At 30.1% G+C, this 23,764-nt stretch overlaps 1 protein-coding gene across 5 annotated transcripts in view; it reads left to right on the top strand.

Annotated features, from left to right (window-relative positions):
* Nucleotides 1-959: 959 nt before the first annotated feature.
* The window catches only part of LOC130891414 (GATA-binding factor C), a 159,451-nt gene continuing 136,646 nt past the window's right edge, over nucleotides 960-23,764 (top strand). For 3 of the 5 annotated variants that reach the window (XM_057796157.1, XM_057796156.1, XM_057796153.1), the window contains exons 1-2: nucleotides 960-1,116; nucleotides 6,915-7,294. In XM_057796157.1, coding sequence (XP_057652140.1) covers nucleotides 7,081-7,294 — 214 coding nt within the window. In that variant the 5' untranslated portion in view covers nucleotides 960-1,116; nucleotides 6,915-7,080. Of the gene's footprint in view, nucleotides 1,231-6,914; nucleotides 7,295-23,764 lie in introns of all 5 variants that reach the window. The other 2 variants (XM_057796155.1, XM_057796154.1) reach the window with 2 other exon arrangements.

Genomic DNA, 23,764 nt, shown 5'->3' with positions numbered 1-23,764 from the left:
CTAATCATTTTCAATTATATCGCATAAATTAGGCGTGAAATTTCATCTACTTATAAAGAAAAACTTTTAAAATTTTATTTTTTATCTTAGACCATTACTCACAAACAAATAGGTTTTTATAGAAACATCATTAGTGCAACTACAATCTAATGATAGACATTTTACCTATACTGATAGCCATACCGTCTCATTTAATGAATATTCAAAAGCAGAAATTTCAAATACCAAAACATGAAAATGTATAAATCTAGTCGGCCTGTATGAATTCCAGACGTTACACATTCATAAAGCACGTATCGACAAAATTAGCAACAACTTTCAATATTTGAAATGGACTAAAGTGATATCAGAACAAAAGAACTACAAGACAAGATGAGTTTAAATCCCAAACAAAAAAAGAAGAGAGAACCAATGCCAGACGTGAGCATGAAAAGGGGCAGACAATCTTTAAAGAGGCGTGGCCCGTTGATTTGTGGTCGCCATTTTGTCAAATAGTAGTGTTTTGTTAGAAGCTTTATCTCATTGGACGATCTCCCACTGCCCAGATCATTGAATATTTTTCTCAAGAACAAACAACCGCTAAGAAAAATTTCAGTTTACCGAAAAGTTTGCATTACTAATAGATATTATTTTCCAACAGACATTTTCTATTCCATACATTCGATTATTTTTATCATACTCGTTTAACAACAGTTCAAATTCTACTGGGGTTATAATAGACTTGTTACGAGATCTTACAGTTTCGAAAACAAACAAATTTAACATAATACAATATTTTAATATGATACTAAACAATACAAAATTAAAACATCTTTTACTATATCGACCCGCCTTGCATACACAACTCCTCCTGTTCTTCGTATCCCGACCAACCAATCTTCACCATTTACCGATTTTTGACGAGCTCATTCGAAGCTCGTTGTTAGGGGTGACCGATGTAAGCTATGCTTCCAACATTTAGTACGTCCGTGTTTTTAAACGTGAAGGTATCGAACATACACTGTATAGGGGTTATTTGTTTTTGATCAAAATGACCGATTTATGAGAGTTTTAGTGATGTGTATGTTGAATTTGACTGTGATAGTGACAGAATTTTGGATATATCTACTAATATAGGTAATTCGTGAGTCATCGATTATTTTTTTCGAAATTACCTACACGAAACATTTTTCAAATATATTTTTATCTTTAATAAAATCGTGTGAAAAAATGATGAATATTTCAGATAAGGTTGGTTCTAAAAAACGTGTATTTCTTAATAAATTATTATTTTATTCTAGCAATTACATAAAAAAATTATATATAATAATGATTAAATTAAAATTCATTCTGAAAAAAATAAATATATTGATTTACCCAATCAATAAAGAACGGAAACAGATGAATCTGAATGATTATTATATCTGGTTAGCATATTATATTAATTGGTAGTTGTTTTAATAAAAATTATAAACAAGACCAATTATTAGCATCTAATTTGAATATACTTAAGCTGAAAATGAAATATCTAGATAATTTTTTATCATAATAATCTAATAATAACAAAAAGGAAACAAGTTTGAGGTTGAATGAATATTTATTCTTTAACGATGATGTAATTTCACGTTTCAATGAACCTTGATGAATATATTAAATTCCATTTTTTTTATAATATTTAATATATATTTTGTAGTGTATAGAGATATAAATATAATACATTTTTGCTTTTATTGATCAAGTTTTCTGTTGTGGGCGAGAATTGATCTCTCCGTAAAGATTCCCTATAATACAGACCGCAAATCTTGTACTAGCAATTGATAGAAAAATTTTATTTTATAAGAACACTCACACTTTGAAAATATAAGAACTGCATTATAAGTTTTCAATTTTAGGTAATGTATAGAACGTTCTGCAGTTTTCTATATCGTTTTTGGAAGCAGTACAAAAGAGGATATTTAACATGTTCTTTCCATTAAGATAGAAAATCCACTGAATACCTTTTTTCTTTTGATTTTATCATTTTATTATTTTTTTATTTGTACCATCTTTTCACTTCCCTTTTATCGGGTATGTTTTGGACATATTTCATTGAACAGTAATTTTAATAATCTGTAATTTTATACTGTACTTAGATTTAATTTGTACATTTTTCGAAACGTTTGATAATTTGAAGACATCCAGCTGCTATTGAAGGATTCACAAACACAAACTTTATTTGTTCATCGTATCTACTACTACGAGTTCATAATTTTGGAGAAGTTTTATTATCTTACATATAATTATGGAATAAATAATTAGGATTATTGTATATAAGTTCTCAAGGATATATGAATCCAACGGCCAATTTCCCTGATTTTTCGAAATCATGATAACTAAGAATTAAACCAACAGTTATTCATTTGAAATATTCGCTGCTTGCACTTTGTTGATTGTCAAAGTATAAGAGTCATACAGAAAAAAATTTAAATCCAATCAACAGTCTGAAAAAAAAATTATTAGAAAACACCATAAGAACTAAAGGTACATAATTACCAACTGCATGGGTAGAAACAACTGTGTGAAGTATCCTACAATATAGTCCAAAGTATTGTCATCTTAGCCGTATGTCATTTTCGACTTATAATAATAACTGTCACTTCTAGTTGTACCTACACTAGATTTTATCAAAGTAGTCACTTCTTTTGATCATGGGTAACAAGCTGTATGTTTTTAATAAATAGATCTCTTCATATTTTCCATATCTTCAGCAGTTACACTTAAACCAGATATTTCAGTAAGTCCTAATAAAAATTCACATAGATCCTGCAATGCCTGCTTTCCGTATTTATCCATTATAAAATTTCTGTAATAAAGAAAATGATAATATGTACAAAATTTTTACTTCAACGTTTTCAGGAGTAAAATGATTGTGACTACTAACAAATTTAAGAACCACAGACACGGATTTCTTCACACAAATTGATGCTCTTGTTCATCTGTACCTAATGCCACTAATTGCTTATTTACATTCGCAAAAACATGTAACTTTCATGAATAATTTTTTTTCCACACGTTCTAAACTTAAATTCCATACTGCACATACCAAGAACACGTAATTTGCAAAAAGGAGAAAGTTTTTGTTGATGCTCTATAATTTTATTACTTTCCTCATCTTGGAGATGCGTCCAACTATTTTGTACCCTTTAAGAGCTTGTTAATTGTTTGATAAGGGTGGTAGTTGCACCGAAATGACCAATATTCAATATTATTAGAGCTAGTATTCATATTATGAACAAAACAACACGAGAATAATATAAACCGACAATAATATTTGAAATACACGTTGATAGATCCTCAATAGGTATACAAAAAAAGTATTAAATCTATTTGGATGAGGATAATATTAAATTAGTGAATAAGAATATATACTAAAAAATAATTCTTAAAAAATACGGAAAGGACAACTTGCAGACTAACCCGATCAACGACTGAAGATATAGAAGATATTCACTTGATTTGGTACCAGTATGAAACGTCGAAAATATCTACCTATCCAAGAATTTAAGAGACCATATGATAGAGACGATTATTTGAAATAGAACGCATGTTAGAAACGAATAAGAGGTAGAGAAAGCAAAGAATATAACTAAAAGATAACTATAACAAGATAATTTTTTCACTATAGTAATATTGGACAATACTGACACGTTATTATCTAATATCTTATATAAATTTTTATTATGATCAATGTTACAGTCTCGATGCTTACATTAATTTATTTTTAATGGTTTTTGATATGATAACGCTATCAAAAAGATTAAATGCCACTCATTTATCCCAACTTGCAATCTAATTATCAATTAGATTAATTTCAAGTATTTCCAATGGTATTTTTTACAATTTCAAACAAATAAAAATGTCACGAATAGAAATTCAAAATTCATTTTATTAAATATGTAGAGACGCTTTTTACATTTGAATTTTTATTTGAAATTATTAAGAAGCTTCGAAAACTACCAATTTAATTAGGAAAAAGTTTATTTGTTCTACAGTAATATTATAATGAAACTGAGGAGAATATACGGATCAATAAAAGGAATTAACCAGTGAGGATATGTCATAATCAACTACACAGATGTGGTCAAAACCTGCGGTTTTATATGAGTCAATTACGAAAATGATTTTCAATACAGAATCATCTGGATAAAGAAAGATATGAGGGCCGAAAATTTTTTGGAGTACGTCTAAAGAGATTTTTGGATACTTCAAAAGAAGTTAAACGCTTTTAGTTTTTTAGTACGGCTGATTTCAGTCCAAAAATATTCAAATGAAATTGTGATAGTTAAGTTAATAAATTCAAATAGTTTCGTGTTTTCCCAAACATCGCCCTCCATCAAATTTGAACGTTAACATCATTTGCCTTTCCAAGAATTGTCTTAAAGTCATTGTTCACCTTAATACTCTTTTACCACCTGCTGTTCATAATAGAGCATTGAAATATTATCAGTTCACTTTCAACTCATATTTCTGTCAGTTTTCAATGGATAGGTTACTTACTACCTGAGGCGTTACTAAAATTAAATAGAATCCGAATTTTTAATAAATATAATATTATTTAATGTAAATAGTCATCGTATTTAATGATATTACTAAAAACAGGTATATTGCTCGCTTCAAGAAATGTATTTATACAACATCCAAATCGACAATATTACGAGGATTGCTACTTAAGTTTTGAGACGTGGCAACACTGATATGAATATGTCAAATCTGAAATTTCCATGATTAAGTTTGACATTTTCAATGGTGAATGTACTCAGAACGTGTTTGTCATAAGAGTGCTATTTGAGTTGTTTACAGATACTTGAAACATTCATATTTGTAAAAAAATGGAATTGATTCGCGAACTTTTGACGTGAGTTGAAACAACAGCAAACTTTTCTAGAGCCACTGTGTTCCGTTAGTCTTCCGAATTCAGTCGTGATCGTGGTGGTAGTCGTCCAAAATCGGCAGTTGTGCCAGAAAACCTTGATGCCGTGTTGAGAGATTGAAGCAAACTTGGGCATTAGTTCCACTCGCATATATTCAATATTGCATGAACATTTGGCTGTCGAAAAGATTTGTTCGCTTTGGATACGGCATAATATGACAATCGCGCTTATTCTGCTATCGTATCGATTGGCGCAAAAAGATGCTGAAAAAATTCAATCACCGTACTTCAAAAGACGTCTATAAGATCGAGCATACGAGGAATCATGGATCTATGCATATGGTCGCGTGTTTTTTTGGAATAACTGGACATATCATCACCGAAAAAATTTTTTCTTATGAACTCAGTCACTTGAATAAAAACTAGTTTCACTCATTGAAATTTGAAGAGGTTTCAAACATTCAAATTACCTTTAATTCATTGGTAGCTAGATGTAAATCATGTAGTAGAATTATAAATATTTTGCTTAAACTGCTTAAACTCAATTTCTAGTTCTATAAGTACATTTCCGTTATTTTATGTTTAGTTGATGTATGTGTGATTTTTTAATCTATTTTCTATATATTGTGATGTTTATCCCAATTGATACAACAGCGTACATAATGTTACTTTTCCTTTTGTGCTCATTTTTGATTTTAGTGCTGGTTTTCCAAGATTCCTCTCAGAAACTTCTTTTCGAATCCAAAATTTCATACCTGTTTAGTTGTTTCACCAATATCAGCATATGTCATACAAATATTTTTTCAGCTTTTTTGGGTGTATTTACCTCAATTACAACGAACAAATTTCTGCAATCTGGAATTTGCCAGACATTTTTAATTCTTCATAATCACATTTCCGTTATTTCATGTTTAGTTGATGTATGTATGAGTTTTTAATCTACTTTCTATATATCGTGATGTTTATCCCAAGTAATACAACAGCAAAAGTTCATTTAGACAATTTCCATTTAAAACAAAATATTCGTTGTTCTCAATTTTAATATTCTTCAAATATTCCCGTGTCTAGCTTACTGTGTTCCTTAAAACTTATGTTGCCATGTTTTTAGCAAAAAATTCCGTATAATGTTCCAAAAAAGTAGGTACTATATGTGATACCTCTATTTAATACTATTTTTAAAAGCTTCTTCTATCTTTAAAATATTGTTTGTATTCGTTGCTTGGCACTCTTAACGAATAGAGTATAAATATTTCCTTTCCCTTTTTGATGGGCATTTCGTTCCAGCTATCGTTAATTGCTAAAAAATGTTTGTCGCAAGTTTTACTAGACTTTAGTCCGAATATACCTTTATTGTGAATGCTTAATCAAAAATCAACTAGTAGGAAACAAGCTGTGACAATAAGAAGACTCCTCATTAACCACATAAAACTTACTCACGGTTATTTAATGTGATCAGAAAGTCATCCTGTCTGCAAAAGTTGTCACGTTCATGTGACTGTTACGCACATCCACACTGACTGTATACAATACTGTACCGCATACTATCAGTTTAATTTGAAACTTAACATCAAGGAGACAGTCAACTGCCCGACAGAAATCAAGAAAGCTCCTTTAGTATTGTAATAGATTTTGTAATTTTCCTTCATCTAACTTATATATCTTTTGTTTGATGTTAAAATGAATTAAAATAAAAAAAAATGAACTATACCAACAGAAAATTGACAATATCGGCCTTAAATCTGAGTGAATAAATATTTATTTAAAGTCTGACTATAGTTATCAGTAGGTACACTATATCACGCTGTAAGAAATGCTTCTAAAATTCTTAAAAAATACCAAAAATATAAACTTATCAGTTCAAATAAACATCCTTTCAATGAATTTCGAGATTTCAATCTATCAGTGATCATGTCTGTTTACACAGCACTTCATACAACAAAAATAAAATCAGTGCAAAAATCGACAATGATAATATATCTATCGATAAATGAAAATTGTAATAATGATAAGAAATTTTATTTTTCAGATCCAGTCCTCAACGACGTTACGAAACAATTGCTTGCTTCTACACAGCCTAATATGACCAAAGAAACTGTTCGCGTCTTGAAGTGATTTTTTTTGAGTTTTCCTATTTCGTATAATCGATTTTTGAATTTTTCGCGTGTGTAGTGTTATAAAAAACTCAGTAACTGATGATTATGGAGATGACTAATGAATTACCTCGGTGGTACGAGAGTCCTAGAACGGGGACTTCGGCTAGTCCGGGACAAGGCATTGACGCGGGAAATTCAGACATTGCTTCCGGTGTCGCAGAACATATGGGGACATTCTTTTTAGATCCCTCGGGTTCGCAGAGAGCCGCTAGGTATTACCATCAGACGATGCACTCATCTTACGGCAGTCACGGTAAGTAATATTAAATTTTATCTAATTATAAATTCGTTAATTATATGATAGTTATTCGGTTCATATTGCTCTTTAATTTCTTTTTAAAATTTGTCTTCTTACTTAAAGCAACGTTTCGTCCATTTCCTTTTTTATTTATTCATCACTCCAGTATGGTATACGTGCTTGATTGTATATATTGTACAGACATGTGAACGCGAAAGATCTCAAGCTTCTTACTTAGCGACTGACCAAAGAAAGTCTTTCTAGGGACCCATACGACCGTGGCAGATTATTGGGACCATACCAAATAGCTGACGAAAATGTAGTGACCAATTTCCAATTTGTTTCAACAAAATATCGCGCAGTTATTTTAAATCTATCAAAGACGAAATCTAAAAGAGATACAGTTTTCCGAAAAGTAGTATCTCCCGACAAAAGGTTGACTAAAATTTTGAGCTAGCATTAAGATACAGATGAACTTGAAATGAAATTTAAATCAAATTCGTAGTAGGATATAAATGAATATATATTTTCTTATTTAAAAATTTAATATCTATAATAACTGCATTAATTGTAGTTCTATTCCAACTTTCATCAACACATCCAATATGAGCACATATTTTTTTGATGCTGTATGCAGCTTAGTACATTCCAATATTTTTATGGGTCTATTTATATGTTATGGTCTATTTTTATATACGAGAGAGTGGTAGAACCTAACTTAATGCAAAATTCAGTAAGTTCATTTTAGATATTACTACAAAATAATATATAGGCTTATATGCAGTCCATATCCTTGTAATTTTCTCTTCAGCTGGATATTTTTCTCTCTATTCTTCCACTATTTTCCTCCACTGTTTTCTTGGTCTGTCTCTTTTCCTTTTGCCCTCTAGTGTAACTCATTTCCAGAGACTCTTTCCGTCCATTCGTTCTAAGTGATTGTCTTTTTTTTTACAAACGCCCTGATTGGGGATTCATTGAAAAGTGTGTAAATTTCATGTTTTGATCTTCTCTCCAATCCTAACACTGACTGCTTTCCTCCAAAAAATCTTCTTAGTATTTTTCTTTCCCATATTTCCAATTTCTGTTTAGCTTTATTCGTCATTGTCATTGTTTTATAAACTCGATCTGGATATCTCTTTCGATATTAATATTCTTCTAAGGCTGTTTGTACAGCTGTTATTTTTGGCAATTTTTAGTTCGATTTCCTCTTGTTCTTGGCATTTATTATCTAGAAGTACACCCAAATACTCGTATATATCAAATTCTATTAACGTCCTGTCATGTTTATGAAATTTCAAATTATTTTTTATCATTATTGAAGTATATGCTAACCTCTTCTGCTGCTGTTATTAGTTGTTTTGTGGTTCCTTCAAGCTTTCTTCTGTTTCTTGCTATCAACACCACATCATCGTCATAAGCTAAACATTGATGACTTCTGTTAAATATCATGCCCTTTCTGTTGATACTGGTTATTATTATTATGTATTCCAAAGCTAGGTTAAATAATACTTTTCACTTTTCTTGTTATTCATTTAGAACAATCTAAATATTTCCTAAAATTTTCATAGATGTAATTAAGCTACTACGAGTTTTTGATATTTTATTAGTCTTTTATAACTAGAAGCTATAAAGAAAAATAGAAAAAGGTTTGGATAGGCAAAAAGCACCTTGTCCTAATAATTACATAGCCATATCATAAGATTTTTCTCAATAAGTACCTATAGAAATTAGAGTACCTATAGAGATTAGATATATTTTTTCTATTTTAAATAAAACAATCTCTTCCCAACAAATTTCACCGAAAATACGATTTTTATAGGTTTTTTATTCAGTAAGGTCTAAAATCCATTGTGACCCAACTAATTTTAAACACCAGATAAATTTCGGCAAGTCGATAACGTTACAAGTAGAAGAAGACAGGCTTTTTTTAATTAATTTATCTACGGTTCTGAAACCACCATAAGGAAAGGGGCGCATAGTACACATCGGCAGTTCAAACGTGAGGACATGATTGCAGATGTCTTTGAAAAATAGTTCAAACAAATGATAGATCTTCTTTTTCAGTACTTTATAATTGTAATGGATAATGCATGGTATTATTAGACTATTAGAAAACTTGCCCACGACTAAATGTTTGAGAAAAGTTTTATAGAATTGGGTAAATCAAAGAATATTAAGTTCCATCCCGGTTCCGTAGGAAAGAAAATGTATTCTTTTTGTTCCCTTCATAAAGTTTTACATAAACAGTTGTTTTTAGACGCTGTGAATATTGTGAAGCCTGAAAACTGGAAAAGGCAATAAATCATACGATTAAAGAAGAGAATATGTGGAAGTTTGACAATATTACTGATGAAATCATCGGATTCTGATTTGGATTTGTTAGAAGTAGCTCTAATTATTATTTATGAACATAACGTTGTTTAAAATTCAATATTTAAACCCTTATAAAAATAAATATAATATATAAATAAAGTAAAAGTGTACCCGATATATTCATTATATATTATATTTATACAAATGTTATTTTATACGAGTACAGTTTCAAAAAATATTCCAACTGTAACAGTAGAAGAAGCGATACGCCTATGGTTTACGAATGTTCTATTATTTTAATACTCCGTCATTCATAAAAATAGACTATATCCTTCCTGTATAATTACACTAGGTACTGATGGTGTATATTTTCTCTTTTCATTAAACCTCTCGATTCATTGTTATTGGTAAGTTTCTCGTTTCATACACTTCTTGGTTTTCCGTAGCATAAATAACGTTAGTACCTACTTGATCACTAAATAATTTCTCTATCGATGTTTGTTACAGTTCTTCTCTTAAGATACATATTCAATTTAATATATCCGACGGTAACGGAGCTCAAATTTCATTCTTGTTGGAAGAAGAGTGTCTAGTCATTTCGCAAGACGCAACTAATTCCTAAATATTAAATTGCTTTATTAATATTTGTAATTAACGTTCAAATAACAAAAAACGCGCGTGATAAGAATAAGCACATTCTATTTTGGAAATACAACGTATATTGTGAAACAAAAAATTGGAAGGGTTTATTGTGTTTATAACTATTAAATTTTATGTCCAAAATAACATGAATATTATACTTAATATTATGTAGGTATTCAAAAAAAATCTTTTGTTTCCAGCCAGAAAGTTTCCTGTCATTAACAAAACTCATTTATATTAATTTTAAATTTACATTATTCACATAGTTTTTTTAGTCGAAATTGTCGTGAATTCTTTCGTCAGAATTTCCAAGAATATAGCTACGGCGAGGTTATAAATTGGTATTCGTACACATGAATTGTTTGTTTATGCCAAGCCGGATTTAAATATGCACCAAAGGAATATTTTAAGCAATTGTGTACATAATTAATTAAAAAGACGTACCTCTTTTGTCATACTCTTAGAATTAAGTTCAATGCAACGTTGCATTTTGATATAATCATGAATAATTTTTACCTCAAGAGAAAATAGACTGTTTTTAATAAAAAAATGAAAGTAAAGTAAAGGTCAATATTATTCATTTATTTTTAAAAAATAGTATACTGGTTATGATGTTTTATCAAAATTTAATAATAAATATACACACAAGTTAAGCTGCACAGGTCTTCTAGACCCTTGGATTCAACATTCTTCAATATTCTTCTCCCCTCCCGACGGTTTTTTGATACTTATGTCCACTCGATCCTTTCTACCTCAATTATTTCCCTCTTGACGCCCCTTTTTTTGAGCCCCTTCTTCTTCTTTTCCTTTCTACACTGCTGTGGCAACTATTTGTGATATTTTCTTGTTTTTTGTATATGATCATTAGTTTTCCGTCTTTTCCAAATACCATTTTCACACCGCCATATATTTCCCTGAGGATTTTTCCTATTTTCAGTTTAGTTCCAACCCTTTTTGTCATGTCTGATGCATGCAATGCTGGTCTTGCTATTTCATATGTTTTGATTTTGACTCCTCCTGAAATATTTTTTGTTCTCAGTATTTCTGATAGCGATACTTCTGCTTTTTTAACTTTTTTAACCAGAATGTTCTTATTTATCTCATTGTCTTCCAGATTTGTAGATATCGACTTTCAAAGTTATATCATTTTTCAAGTGTGCTTCATTTTGTATATGTTAATTTTTTGTAAATAAAATGAATGCATTTTCATCAAATTAGTTATTTTATTGTACCTTCTGCGTGTATTTGTTTTCATATGCATGGTTATGCTATAGGTGTATGCCATTCTTAGTGCACAAACCCTTCTTCTTGTTCTTCTTCTTTCTCTTTTATTAAGACGTAGTCTTGTTTATTCTATCATTCAGCCTCTTGAGAAGTAGGTGTTCAGCTTTCGTGCCATCTCTTGGAAGGTCGGCCGGGAGGTCTCCTTGAAGTTGGTTTTTCGTCCATTTAGCACAAATTCAATTTATCAATATGAATTTTACCTTTTATTATTACAGAGCCAAAAATTCCGCCTTATACAATCACAAGGCTGTACAATCAACAGTATAATCTACCTAAAACACCAAAATAATTTTATTATAAGAAATTTGAGGAATGTTAAGTATTTTATCTTAGAACAAACAATGCTAAAAATGTCATTTGAGATATTATCCGACACATATTCAAGTAGTTCAATTAGAGTTTACCCCCTTGGTCATAAAACCGCCATTAATTTCCAAATGAGTTCAATCATTTTTTTTTTCTGTAACGTAACGTAACGTAACATTAAAACTTTTCATTACACAGATTGATGTTGATATTGGCCAAATTCAAAATATCAAGAGAAGTAGAGAAAAGTTTATTGAATTTGTGTGGTTAAATATAATTAACTTGTTCACAAAACAATGTTAATGCCACTTATCTAAATATTATTCATTTATTCCAAGAACCACTGGATTTAGATGGATATCTACCAATAATTTTTTTCATATTGAGAAATAGTACTGTAAGTTCTCTTTACTTCATTATAACATTCGCTTATCCTTTTAAAAAGTTTTTCTTCTAAATTATTAAAATATGAATGACGTATTAGAGTTGCTAGGTATGTTCTACTTCTCTCCATGTTGCTTCACATATACCACCATCCTTCTTAACATTCTATTTTTACAGTTTGGCATAACATTTTCAGTTTTATTGGTAAATTTCTTATAATCATTTGTTTCTTATCTTCCAAAAGAATGAAGCTCCTTTTTTGATAACCTTTCTCTGTTCCTTATTAAAATATCATTTTTTCTGGATCTCTTTGTCAAAGCTGTTCTTTAGCCTTCTATTTTCTATAAAGGTTGTCGTTCATAACTTTTTTCCTTTTAAATATAAATTCTGTGTAACTTCTTTCTGAATTCTAATTCGTTTTTCTTGTTTAGCAAAGCAAAATCATTTTCTAAATGAAATGTTATATTATATTCTGTATGAGTAGATAATTTCACGTTTTTAATGCTACTTTGTACAAAAAATACATATTTTCCATAGGTAAATACCCATAAATTATGCTTTTAAACAAAAAATAAATGAATATTGCATTTCTATTTAGCTATATCATTGAATTTAAATAGAAGCATTATCATTTTCTCGAATTTAAAGCGATACTTTATTCGGTCAACTTTTATTATATCATTATTTTAACGAAAGTGTATCGTCGTCCTTTAAGACTTCGTAATCTTTGGCTATTATCTAGTATTTTATTTAAACAAGATAGTATCAGTGGAGAATACATTATTAGTTCCGTCAAATGTGTTAAATTTTGTGTTTCTATGTTAATTAAGTGACAAAGATTCACTGAATATTACATTTTCTCAGAAATTTCACTATAATAACAACACTGTAGGTAATTAACACTGATAAATAGTTAATGATTTTTTTTCTTTTTATATCTTGCTCGTGATAGAAGTTTCAACTATCCTTATATTCTTACCTCTTATTGAAAATGGTCGATGAATAATCTTATAAAAGATCCACCAATCACTCTTTTTCGATTTTTTTATTTGTATGATCATCATTATTTTTTTTTTAATTTTTCGATATTGATATGCAAATAACAATCATTCTATTAACGCCTTTTTCATCTTATCTGTAAGAAGCAAATTTTTTATACTACCCCCTAGTCCAGTTTTTATTCTACATGCTTCACGAGCTTGTTTTAATTCACAATAACATTCTTCGCTGTCCTCCGATTCTCAAACTTCATTTCTCTTAGTTTGTCAAGAGTACTTCTTCCAAACCTCTCTCTTTAATATCCTTCCACCTCATTCAATGATATCCCTTTCTTCTGATTCAGCTGTGTTCTCTCCAAATTCTCTTATATCTTCGTAATCTCTCTTGTTTGTCACATCCCAAGATTCTTCCTGCACATATCCAACAGTCCATCTCTATGGTTTCGATCGTTTCAATTGTTTTTCCATTCGGAAGTAAGTCACCCAGTTTTTTCTGGGATATTTTGAATGTTTTTTTATGTATTAGCTTCCAATAGACATGATATATATATATATTCCGTTTCACTTTTAGTCTTTATTTTTCACAGTTTTCTTCCATATTTCTCTTGTGTGTTCTTACGATACATATAACAAAACGAAGACATGTTATGGAATGGATGAGCTTCCTATACTCGCAAGCAGTCATTAAAATACGCGGAAAAGTTGTTCACTTTCTGCATAACCATTGTACCACTTTATACTGAATAGTCGATTGCCAATTCTCAAAGGAATCATTCAAAAATTAGTTTTGATTGGAATTTCGTTTCAGCATGGATATAAACTGTGCAATTTTTCTTTTTCTCAATATATAAACTTCCACTTATCTTTTTTTGATTTTGATATAGCACTACTCTCTTCTTCATTTAAAATCAAAGCTAAACATGAAAAAACAATTTGCTAAAGATATGGAATTAACTTCGGCTAAAAACCAATAAGAAGTAAACTGAGGATGAGTCCAATTATAAAATGTAAACATATTGTTGAATTATACCTTCAATTTAAGAAAATTAGCAAATGTAGTACCAATTTCAAGAAAGCATATTCTTGCTTGTTTGCTAGAATCCATATGGATCCGTATGTATCATTGTCATTATCTGGTAAAAACGTTCAAGTATAGTGGATATCACTTGTGTAAAGTTTAATCACTTTCTTTGGTACAAACATTCAATTTTCTCTGGTCATTCGGATTTTCTCTTCAAATTGTTAATCTTGGACTTGATTCTCATTCACTGTATCATAGAATGAAACCCATGCAGTAACAGATATTCTTGCATTGTTATCTTCTGTCAAAGTATAATATAGATAGATTTTATAAATAAATGCAACTGCAAATGATTCCTGTATTAATGTAAAGGATAATACAATAGGCCTAGGACTTTCGAGTGAACTACGACCAATCTAGGTCGAGGTTGCCCGCAGCAACCTAAACTAACCTAATGCTAAGATAACGTCTGTTCGTTATTCATATTCACTGTTAGGTTTGAATTTTGATTAGTCAAGTGTTTAATGTTGTGGTTTTTACACTTTAATATAAGAAATTTGATATTCCTATGACTTTTTGTTTTATCAACAGAAACCACAGGTAGTTATGTTACACCACTGGTAAAATTCTCAGAACCCGGTCACCCCGCCCGCATTCAACCTGAATTTAAATTCAAACGGACGACCACGAATGGGGCCCAAAACCCATTGCCCGTCAAATTTTTGTATTTCTTCTTTTTATTTTCCTTCACTTGTTTTTATATCCGTGTGAAAGTCTAAAAATTCCAAAAATGTCATTCCTATAATTTGTTTGACGGATAAAAACGAAGAATGTAATCCGGCCGAATCGGTTGAAGTTTAACAGTGTATTTAATTAATGACGGTCGATCTGACGGTTTTTACAATTTTTTTCTATAAAATCCGTTGATGTTAGCAATAACTTTTCTTACAAAGTTATCTTCGAAATTTGACGATTTCGATGAAAATACTTTGTGACCCAAAATAAATATGGATGTTCTAATTATATACCCATAAATATAGTTATTTAGAAGCTCTAACTAAAGCCCCACTGAAGGAATGAAGTTGAGGTTAAAATAAGTTTTTATACAGGACGTTCAACACATGAGGTGAATGGTAGATAGTTATAGTAATATAATCAGCGGTATTCGTTTAATTATAGAAAAGTTTAAGAAATATATTTTTTTAATTTTTAATCGTTTAAAAAAAACGTTTCTTAACAAATTAAATATTTATTAGTTAATGATGAATCATAACAAACAAAAGAAACGTTATATATATATTCTTGGAAAACCATAATTAGTAATTAAATTTTTATGTTATCTTTAACACCAATTTTTGTTTTTTAAACATTGATTTTTTTTTCATTTCATTTAATTTGTTCATCCTGCGAAAAAGCTCAGTGAACTTTTCCTTTTTTCAATTGAAGTAAACTATTTTTCTCAGACATTTTCTAATCCAAATCGAATAGGTGAAACATTTATAGATTAAATTACATTTCAAAGATACAAAGTTTTTAAATGAAATTTCAAAATTTTACTCATAGATAGCGCTACAAGTAGACAACAAAGAAAATTTTACATTTCAACAAAAGATGACGTTACTAATTTTAAAGTGATACTTCCTGAGAAAATTAGAGCTGTTTGTTTATATATACAAAATAGAGCTACAGTTATACATCAAAATTAACATCATGTCAAAATTTTCATGTAACTGGGCCACTGCTTTAATAAAGTTAATTGTATGGAAAACATAATGATATGGAATACTGATGACGTGTAAAATTATTTATAGTAATAAATGAAGCAACATAATCTTTTTTAAAATATTTGCAATCAAATACAGTTTGTAAATTAATGTTTGATCTTTTATCATCAAAATTTGTGTTATTGTCATGATAGAAAAATTTAAATACATGGGAAGCGCATCTGTGAAAAGGAATGACAAATTGAAAGATATTCTGCTCAAAAGTACTTTGGATTAAAACTAAAATAGTGCAATAGTAAATTTATCCTCTTTTTAAACTTTGTCATTTATTATTTAACTGATTACAATTGTACCAATATCTCTGCTAAGATTTTATTTTAGGATATTAAATAAATTAATTTTTTTTTTAATTATTTTCACTGAATATCTCCATTTTGAGATACTTATTTATGACAGAAAGAATGATGAATCTATAAATTTTAAACAAATTTGAATTTTTTATAGATTTTAGTATCTTTAACACTTCAAAACACAACAGTTATAGTCACCTCAAGTTCGATTAGGAAATTGAAATTTTATTGTTTTTGTTGTGATTGTTTGAGCTCTCATTGCTGCAGATTCCTTACTTTTCATTGCCATGGCATACTTTTTCACGTTTGCAGTTGTTTTTCAAAAAAAAAATTCCAAAGTTTTCTTTATTCTTTTATTCATTGAATTGCAATGGAATCCTACAAGTATTGTAAATTAAAAGAAGATTAAGTCATTAATCAAATTATTACTAAATCTTTTTTGTTTATAGTATGTTAATAAATTAACGATGCTAATTTATTATCAATCATAATTATCGAAATAAAGCCATACAACTGCAATACTTTTTTATAGGTTTTATTATTTCGTTCGAGATAAAAAATAGATAATTGACCAGACCAACAGTTTCTCTTTTCTCTACGATTTAAAACAAAATTAAATTGTCTGAAGATGTTATTTAAAAAAGGTGGCATATGGTGGTAGCTTCGGCTTCAAGTTTGCATTCGCCTCTAGGTAGTTTTCCTTACCAAGTGTCTAAAAATCTAAAACAGACATCTTTGGTCGACTACCAATGAGCCGCTTGATAACGCCGTATACGACTCACAAGTTTGCAGTAGTCTCAACTGATTCTCGACATCATGATAAAGAGCATTGACATTGACAGATACTAAAAATTTTCTTCATTTAAATATGAAGTCTCCATGACTCCAAGTGCGCCACAATCAAAATTAGTCACTGTTTGCTCGCCAATCTATGAAATAGGCAATCTTGAATGTTTTAAACAATTCTATGAATCAAATTCAGCGATAATGAAGTATTTGGACAATATTTGAAGCTTGAAGAAGTGTTTAATTGCGATAAAAAGTAGAAAATAGAATATTTTAACTCACACGTTTTATCACGACTAAAATAATTAGAATAATCCAATTATGCTCTCATTATTTGAAAAAATAGTGTTGAGAGATGAGGACGTAAGTTTTCTTCCACGAAATTCCGAGTTACTGATTTATTAAAAATATAAAAAGCTATTGTTTTTGATGTGTTTTAAAAATAAATTTATTCTGCAACTTTTATCACCCTGTATCTCATTATCTGTAAAGAATAATAAAGAATAGCCTTTAGGTATTTTTTTATTTCTGATTATTTATTATTTAAAAGCAATATATTACCATAATTTGTATAGAGATAACGTATAGTTTTCTATTTAAAAACCAAAATTATTAGGTTGTATAAAAAAACTTTCTAATTAAAACGTAATAATATAATAAGCGTTCTATTTACCTTTGTCTTAAGGTTAACAAATTTTTCGAGTAAAAGTTCATTCGTTTTGTCTGTGAAGCTATTTTACCTGACTGAAAGCAATACAAATAATGCCCAGAGAGTAAATTTCATATCTGAATTTCCACTTTCTGTGGGAAAAGCAACATCCAACTTTTTTTAAGAATGGATCCTTTTGTGGACGTCTTGCTCTCCAGATTTAGTGCCACCTGCTTTGAAACAAGGATTTTTCACTACGAACTACGTAAAATCAAAATAGTTTCCTTTGTGTTCATTAAGAGGTTGACAGTTTCAGATGGTATGTTTCCTTTATCACAGCGTTTGCACCTGTGTTTTATCTGTGGTAACCGACTTTCACATGTCATGCGATAACAGTCTTTACCTCCCTTCTACTTAGCTGCAGTCATTCTTCTGCCCATCCCAACTGACAGAAAGTTTTGGACTTTCTACAGCCAGACGAATTAAGCTCTTCGTTCTTGTCGCCTTCCCTTTTTCCCACGGTTACGGTCTTCATTAATCCGCAACTAAGGAATTCCTAATACAGATTCTGGAACTGTCAGTGATTGAGTGGCTACAAACTTGTCTAAAGGTTAGCAATTTCATTGCTATTTTATCTGTATCCAAGGATACAGTAAAGATTTCAATTGGATAACATGCCATTCGCAAGCTATTGAAATTTGGAAACTAGAAGTAATAACTCTTTAGCTCACTGCGGCAATGTATCAAACCAACAACGATGCATATCAATATTTTAGCAAAGTTATTCAAATTAACCAATATTCCGGACCTGTACATACTGAAGTTGGGACTCATCTATTTTTTTCACAAATTTACGGAAAGACAATGTGGTAAAATTAAAATAAAATGCAATTATATGAACGTAAATAAATTTATATTAGAAGAAAGTCTCTCAGTTGCATCTTTTTGTTTTTCAGTCATATAATTTACTTCATCTGGTAAACAGATACACTATATATATATATATATATATATATATATATATATATATATATATATATATATATATATATATTGATGTGTTTATAGTCGAAGCAGGTCAATGTCAACCAACCCGCTTCTTTTTCGTATTTGATTAATATACTTGTAATTTAAAACATTTACAAATTACACTAATACGAGAAACTAGTGTAATTAATAATTTGGCATACACCAAACTAAATACAGCAGATTTTAAAGACATAAAAGATTAATTAAATTAGAAACGTTGTTTAGCAAATCGCCAGTACAGTAGATATTATATTCAGTTTGGTAATTCAGATCTTTTTAGGGTTTGTCGAGTTATTACTCATCTTTTGTACCTATTAGTAGTTGCCGCATTGGCAGACGGGAGCAGATAAAGGAGATAAATAACTCCCTCCCGCGGTTAAAAACTGCTCCAATTTCTTTTGTGATAAATGTAATGAAATAAACGGAACAAAATATAGAATGGATTAAATAAAAAAATTAAAAATATAAAGGGAAAAGTAACATTAACTTTAATAAATATTATTTACTGAGGGGAGTATGCTTGCACGTTGTTACAACTTTTAGATTATTGTCAATATGACAATAGCTATCAAACAATTTATAGATTTGATTATTTGTATCGTTATTATGTTTATTCGTCAATTAAAATATGATTCAAAAGTTATTAAAATTATTTTAACTTTTTTACAATAGAGAATTGAAACCAGAAGTCGATTGTAACAACTTACCCGCTATATGGGGCTGGTTTCTACACCTTTGGGATGTTAAATTGATAGACAAAATTGTCAATGATTTATTTTTGTTTTTATTATTTGATAACGTTTTACTCTGAAAGGATTACTCGAAATAGTCTTCTTACAATTATGAATGATTATAATAACTAATTCGTACTTATATGTATTTGAATAAGTCTTTAGCAAACTAGAATATTTTGGATTCCAAATAGCATTATCACATGCTAATATTAAATAAGTCTTCATCAGAATTGTAATTAATGCAAATGACCGTTTCCAGTTTTACATTTGACATGGACCCACATTTTGCATTTCTAAACATCTACCCAATCTTCTATTTTAGAGGTGCTGTAGCTTTCGCTACAGACTAAATAAAGTTCATCAATATCAGAATCTGAATTGGATACAAAAATCTTCACTTTATCTTTTCCTTCTTCGCTAATTTTAGAGTACTTTCCTTTACCTTTTTCTTTAATTTTGTCACACTTTTCTTGGTCTTGGCTGGTTTTTCTTCATATGCTTTTTTAATGAATATTTTTAACGCAGCGTATTTGTGTTAACGACTACTATGGATAGATTGTTTTAGATATTCTGCCTTTGTAAAGGGTTTATTTTTGAAAATGAATAATTTTCAATTTTACTTTATATATCAGATGGATCGGGCATCGATAGTTCTATTTCAATTTCTTTTTATTTTGCGAACAAAAAGTTGGAGGAGGTGAAACAGTGATATTTTTAGCAGGATTTGTTGGTGTATGTATTGCCTGTATGATGTGATGCTAATGTTCAGTTGAGGTACAGAATCTAACAATTCCGGATTTTCCTGGTCTAGTATCAAATTTGAAATACCTAGAAATAGTTTCACACAATTTTAGCTAGCGTTATAATGAAATATCTTTGCTGTTATCTGTTATCTTGTCTAAATCATTGAAAGATTACGACAACATCTCAATCTATTTAAATATACATAAATCCGTGGGGATTAGCATACATCACATCGAAAATAAAAACAATAAGGACGCATTATCGAGAGCCAAATGGGTGGGTTATCGAGTCATGTGTGGACGAGATAGAAGGAAATTATAGTCATCGATGCGATCGAGGCTACTTATTAAGACCCCACTTACACAGCATGTCGTTTTTTTGTTAATTCGATAATCTACGTTATTAGTTTTTAATATTATATTATGGCCATCGAAGTATTAATTTTGACGAGGTCGTCTACGGTCAACTCCAGTCTGGGCCTATTGGTTTATACCTGCTTTTCTTTTCAATATTGTACGAACCTTTCACATCAAATGAGTTCACTTGACTTTTGTATTTGATATATTTCAACAGATAGTTTCAAGAAAATTGTTTTTATGAAAAATACTGCACAATATTATGCTGTTCGCTATAGTTTTTTCATATCGGTGAGCCCACTTTTTAAAATTGCCATTTTAAAAAATAAATCAATTAACAGTGTATTAATACAAGTAAGATAAGGATAAGGGAGAAATCATTCAACAAAATACGTTTTCTTGTTGTACAACACTATAGTTTTGGAGAATCGATCTCAGAGATTCGAATTATATTAGATTTATAGTGTAAGAAACATAGTTGGAATATTCAAAACTACTTGTTCAATATGCCTACAGCCTCTTCATGTGCTGCCATACAATTAAATGACGAGGCCCGATTTGAATATTATGTAAGAGATAACAGAAGTCGACTTGGGGCAACATGTTTTTAAAAGAGACCATGATCTATTAAAGAAATAGACATTTTAGAGGAATCGACTATAGAATTAAATGTTATATGAAGAAAACCTTTCGTCTATCTACAGAATAAAGTTGAGAGACAATATCAATGAAATGTGGCATTAGTTAACAAAGGTACTTGTCGTGAACAATTTTCACTGTAATATAAAAATTAAGTTTACGTTACTTATTAGTAAAATTTAAAATTGCTTATTGATCAATTCCAATTACATTTTTTTTATTCAAGTTCCAATCCAATCCAAAATGTCGATGAAGATTTTGATATTTTCGATGTTTTTGAGTCTATTAACATTAAATAAGACTAAAAATTGGAAAGCAGTATTTTATCGAAAAATGTATACCTGTCATTTTTGTACAATTAATTTTGATAGGTTTCTATACGTAATAACAACCCGAATTTATTGAAAATTTTTCCAGTCGCGTGGTTTAACTGCAAAATTAAGAATTTCTCTGGCTCCAACTGTTTTGAAAATTCGACATTTCCTTCTTTTTCATTAATGGCGAATAAAGTGAGTTAGTATAAAATTATTTTTTGATTGCGAATTTTTTACGAAAATTTCTCACCTCGAAAAAATAATTGAAGCTTTAGGAAGATTATAAATCATAATTCCCTAAATCATCAATAGATGAGGCTGATATGGAAATGAGGTTCGCATGTACCAAATGTAAGAAAGACTCGATAACAACGAAAAACGTTATTTGTTGGTCCTAGTATTTATTAAAAGGAACATGAAAAGTTTATAGTGTAAATGTCTTTATTATTCTCAAAAAAAACTGGATAGACCACAACTAACAAATCCTCCTATCCGCATTCCTAAAGGTCGAAGAGCAAAAAGATAAAGCCAAACACTTAGAGCAAGGTCAACCCCAAAGAGAACATTTTCAATATTGAGACCAAAGTCAAAGATTTTCTGGAATCTCCGTATCAACTAATCGCCCCTAGAAAACTTTAGTATAAACCATGTCGAAAAATTAATAGAGCAATTGGATCCCAAAACTTCTCGTGGATATGACCTAATTATTGCGAAAATCTTGAAGGAACTATCAAATAAGGAGTTGAAGTTTCTAGCACAATTGTAGAATGCAGTATTAAGAACAAATTATTTCCCAATTCTGTGGAAGGTAGCCCAAATTATAGTAACTCCTATGCCAGGGAAACCTCTTAAGACACTACATCTTACAAACCAATTAGCCTATGGCCCGTTATGTCAAAAATTTTAGAAAAATTACCGTATGAGAAAATAGAACCAACAGATTCTAAAAGCAAGCAGACTAATATGTAACCACCAATTAGATATCGCCTAGGCAAGGTCTGATACGGTGGACTACTATGCAAAATCAGGAGAAAACTTCCCCACAACCTTTTTTCAAATCTAAAATCCTACCTGGAAAACAGACACTTTCAAGTCAAAATCCAAGACTACATCACAAATTTATATCCAATGATGTCAGAAGTTCCACAGGGAAATGCACTTGGCCCGATCCTCTACATTATGTACGCAATATATATTCCCACTCACAACAACGTAACTACCGCAGCATATGCAGATGACCTCATCAGGACCCAGCTAAAAACTGGAATAAAATTAAATGAAAATAAACCTCTTCATGTTATCTACACCTAACGGAGATGAACCTGTCCAACTGTTATATTGAACGGGCATCTCCTGCAGTACAAAAAGAGGGTGAAAACTTCCTTTAAATTTATCTGAACCGACGACTAGCCTGGAGCATACATAAACTAACCAAGAGAAAGCAATTGAATCTGTAAACTGTCCTGGTTAATAGGTCGTAGATCCCGAATAACAATCAACAACAAGATGCTAATTTACAAAGTCACACTGCAACTCTTAGGTGGAGTTATGGTATTCAACTATAGGGCATTGCATCCAACTCAAATATAGCAATTCTAGAAAGATTTCAGTCAAAATCACTCAAAATTATTGTAAATACTCCATGGTATGTAACCAACAGCGTTTTTACGTATGACCTTCAAATTAAATCGGTTAAAGAATAAATACCTCACGTCCAAAAATATTCTAGCCGCATTGAAACCCATCCAAATTCATTGTCTCAACCTCTAATGAGACCTTCCTCACAACGAAGGCTTAGAAGACATCTCGCTTGTGACCTGCTTAACAGATTATAGTATCATACTTATGTGTTGTGTAGTTATATCTCAATCAAATAATTATTTTTTAGTGAAAGGGAATTTCCACTGGGTAATTTTCCTACAGGATAGCTTATATATGGCTGAGAACCCTTCGCTCATTGTAAATTCAACAGATTGCAAATAAAAAAGAGTTAAAAAAATTCTCAAAATATATTTTTATATTAAAGCACTCATATGCACATGGATATGTTTCAAATGTTAAACACGCCAATGGTGAAGTGCAACTCATTTCGAAACTCCACTACATTATGAATTGTGAGATCTCAACTTTCACAAATCATTATATAGTTAAATATGAAAATAATTGAAAAAAAAATCTGTAACACCCACGTATATATCTGTATGTTTTTTCA

This window comes from Diorhabda carinulata, chromosome 3 (assembly GCF_026250575.1).
Source record: "Diorhabda carinulata isolate Delta chromosome 3, icDioCari1.1, whole genome shotgun sequence".
Taxonomy (NCBI): Eukaryota; Metazoa; Arthropoda; class Insecta; order Coleoptera; family Chrysomelidae; genus Diorhabda; species Diorhabda carinulata.
This window is presented reverse-complemented; position numbering and strand designations above follow the sequence as displayed.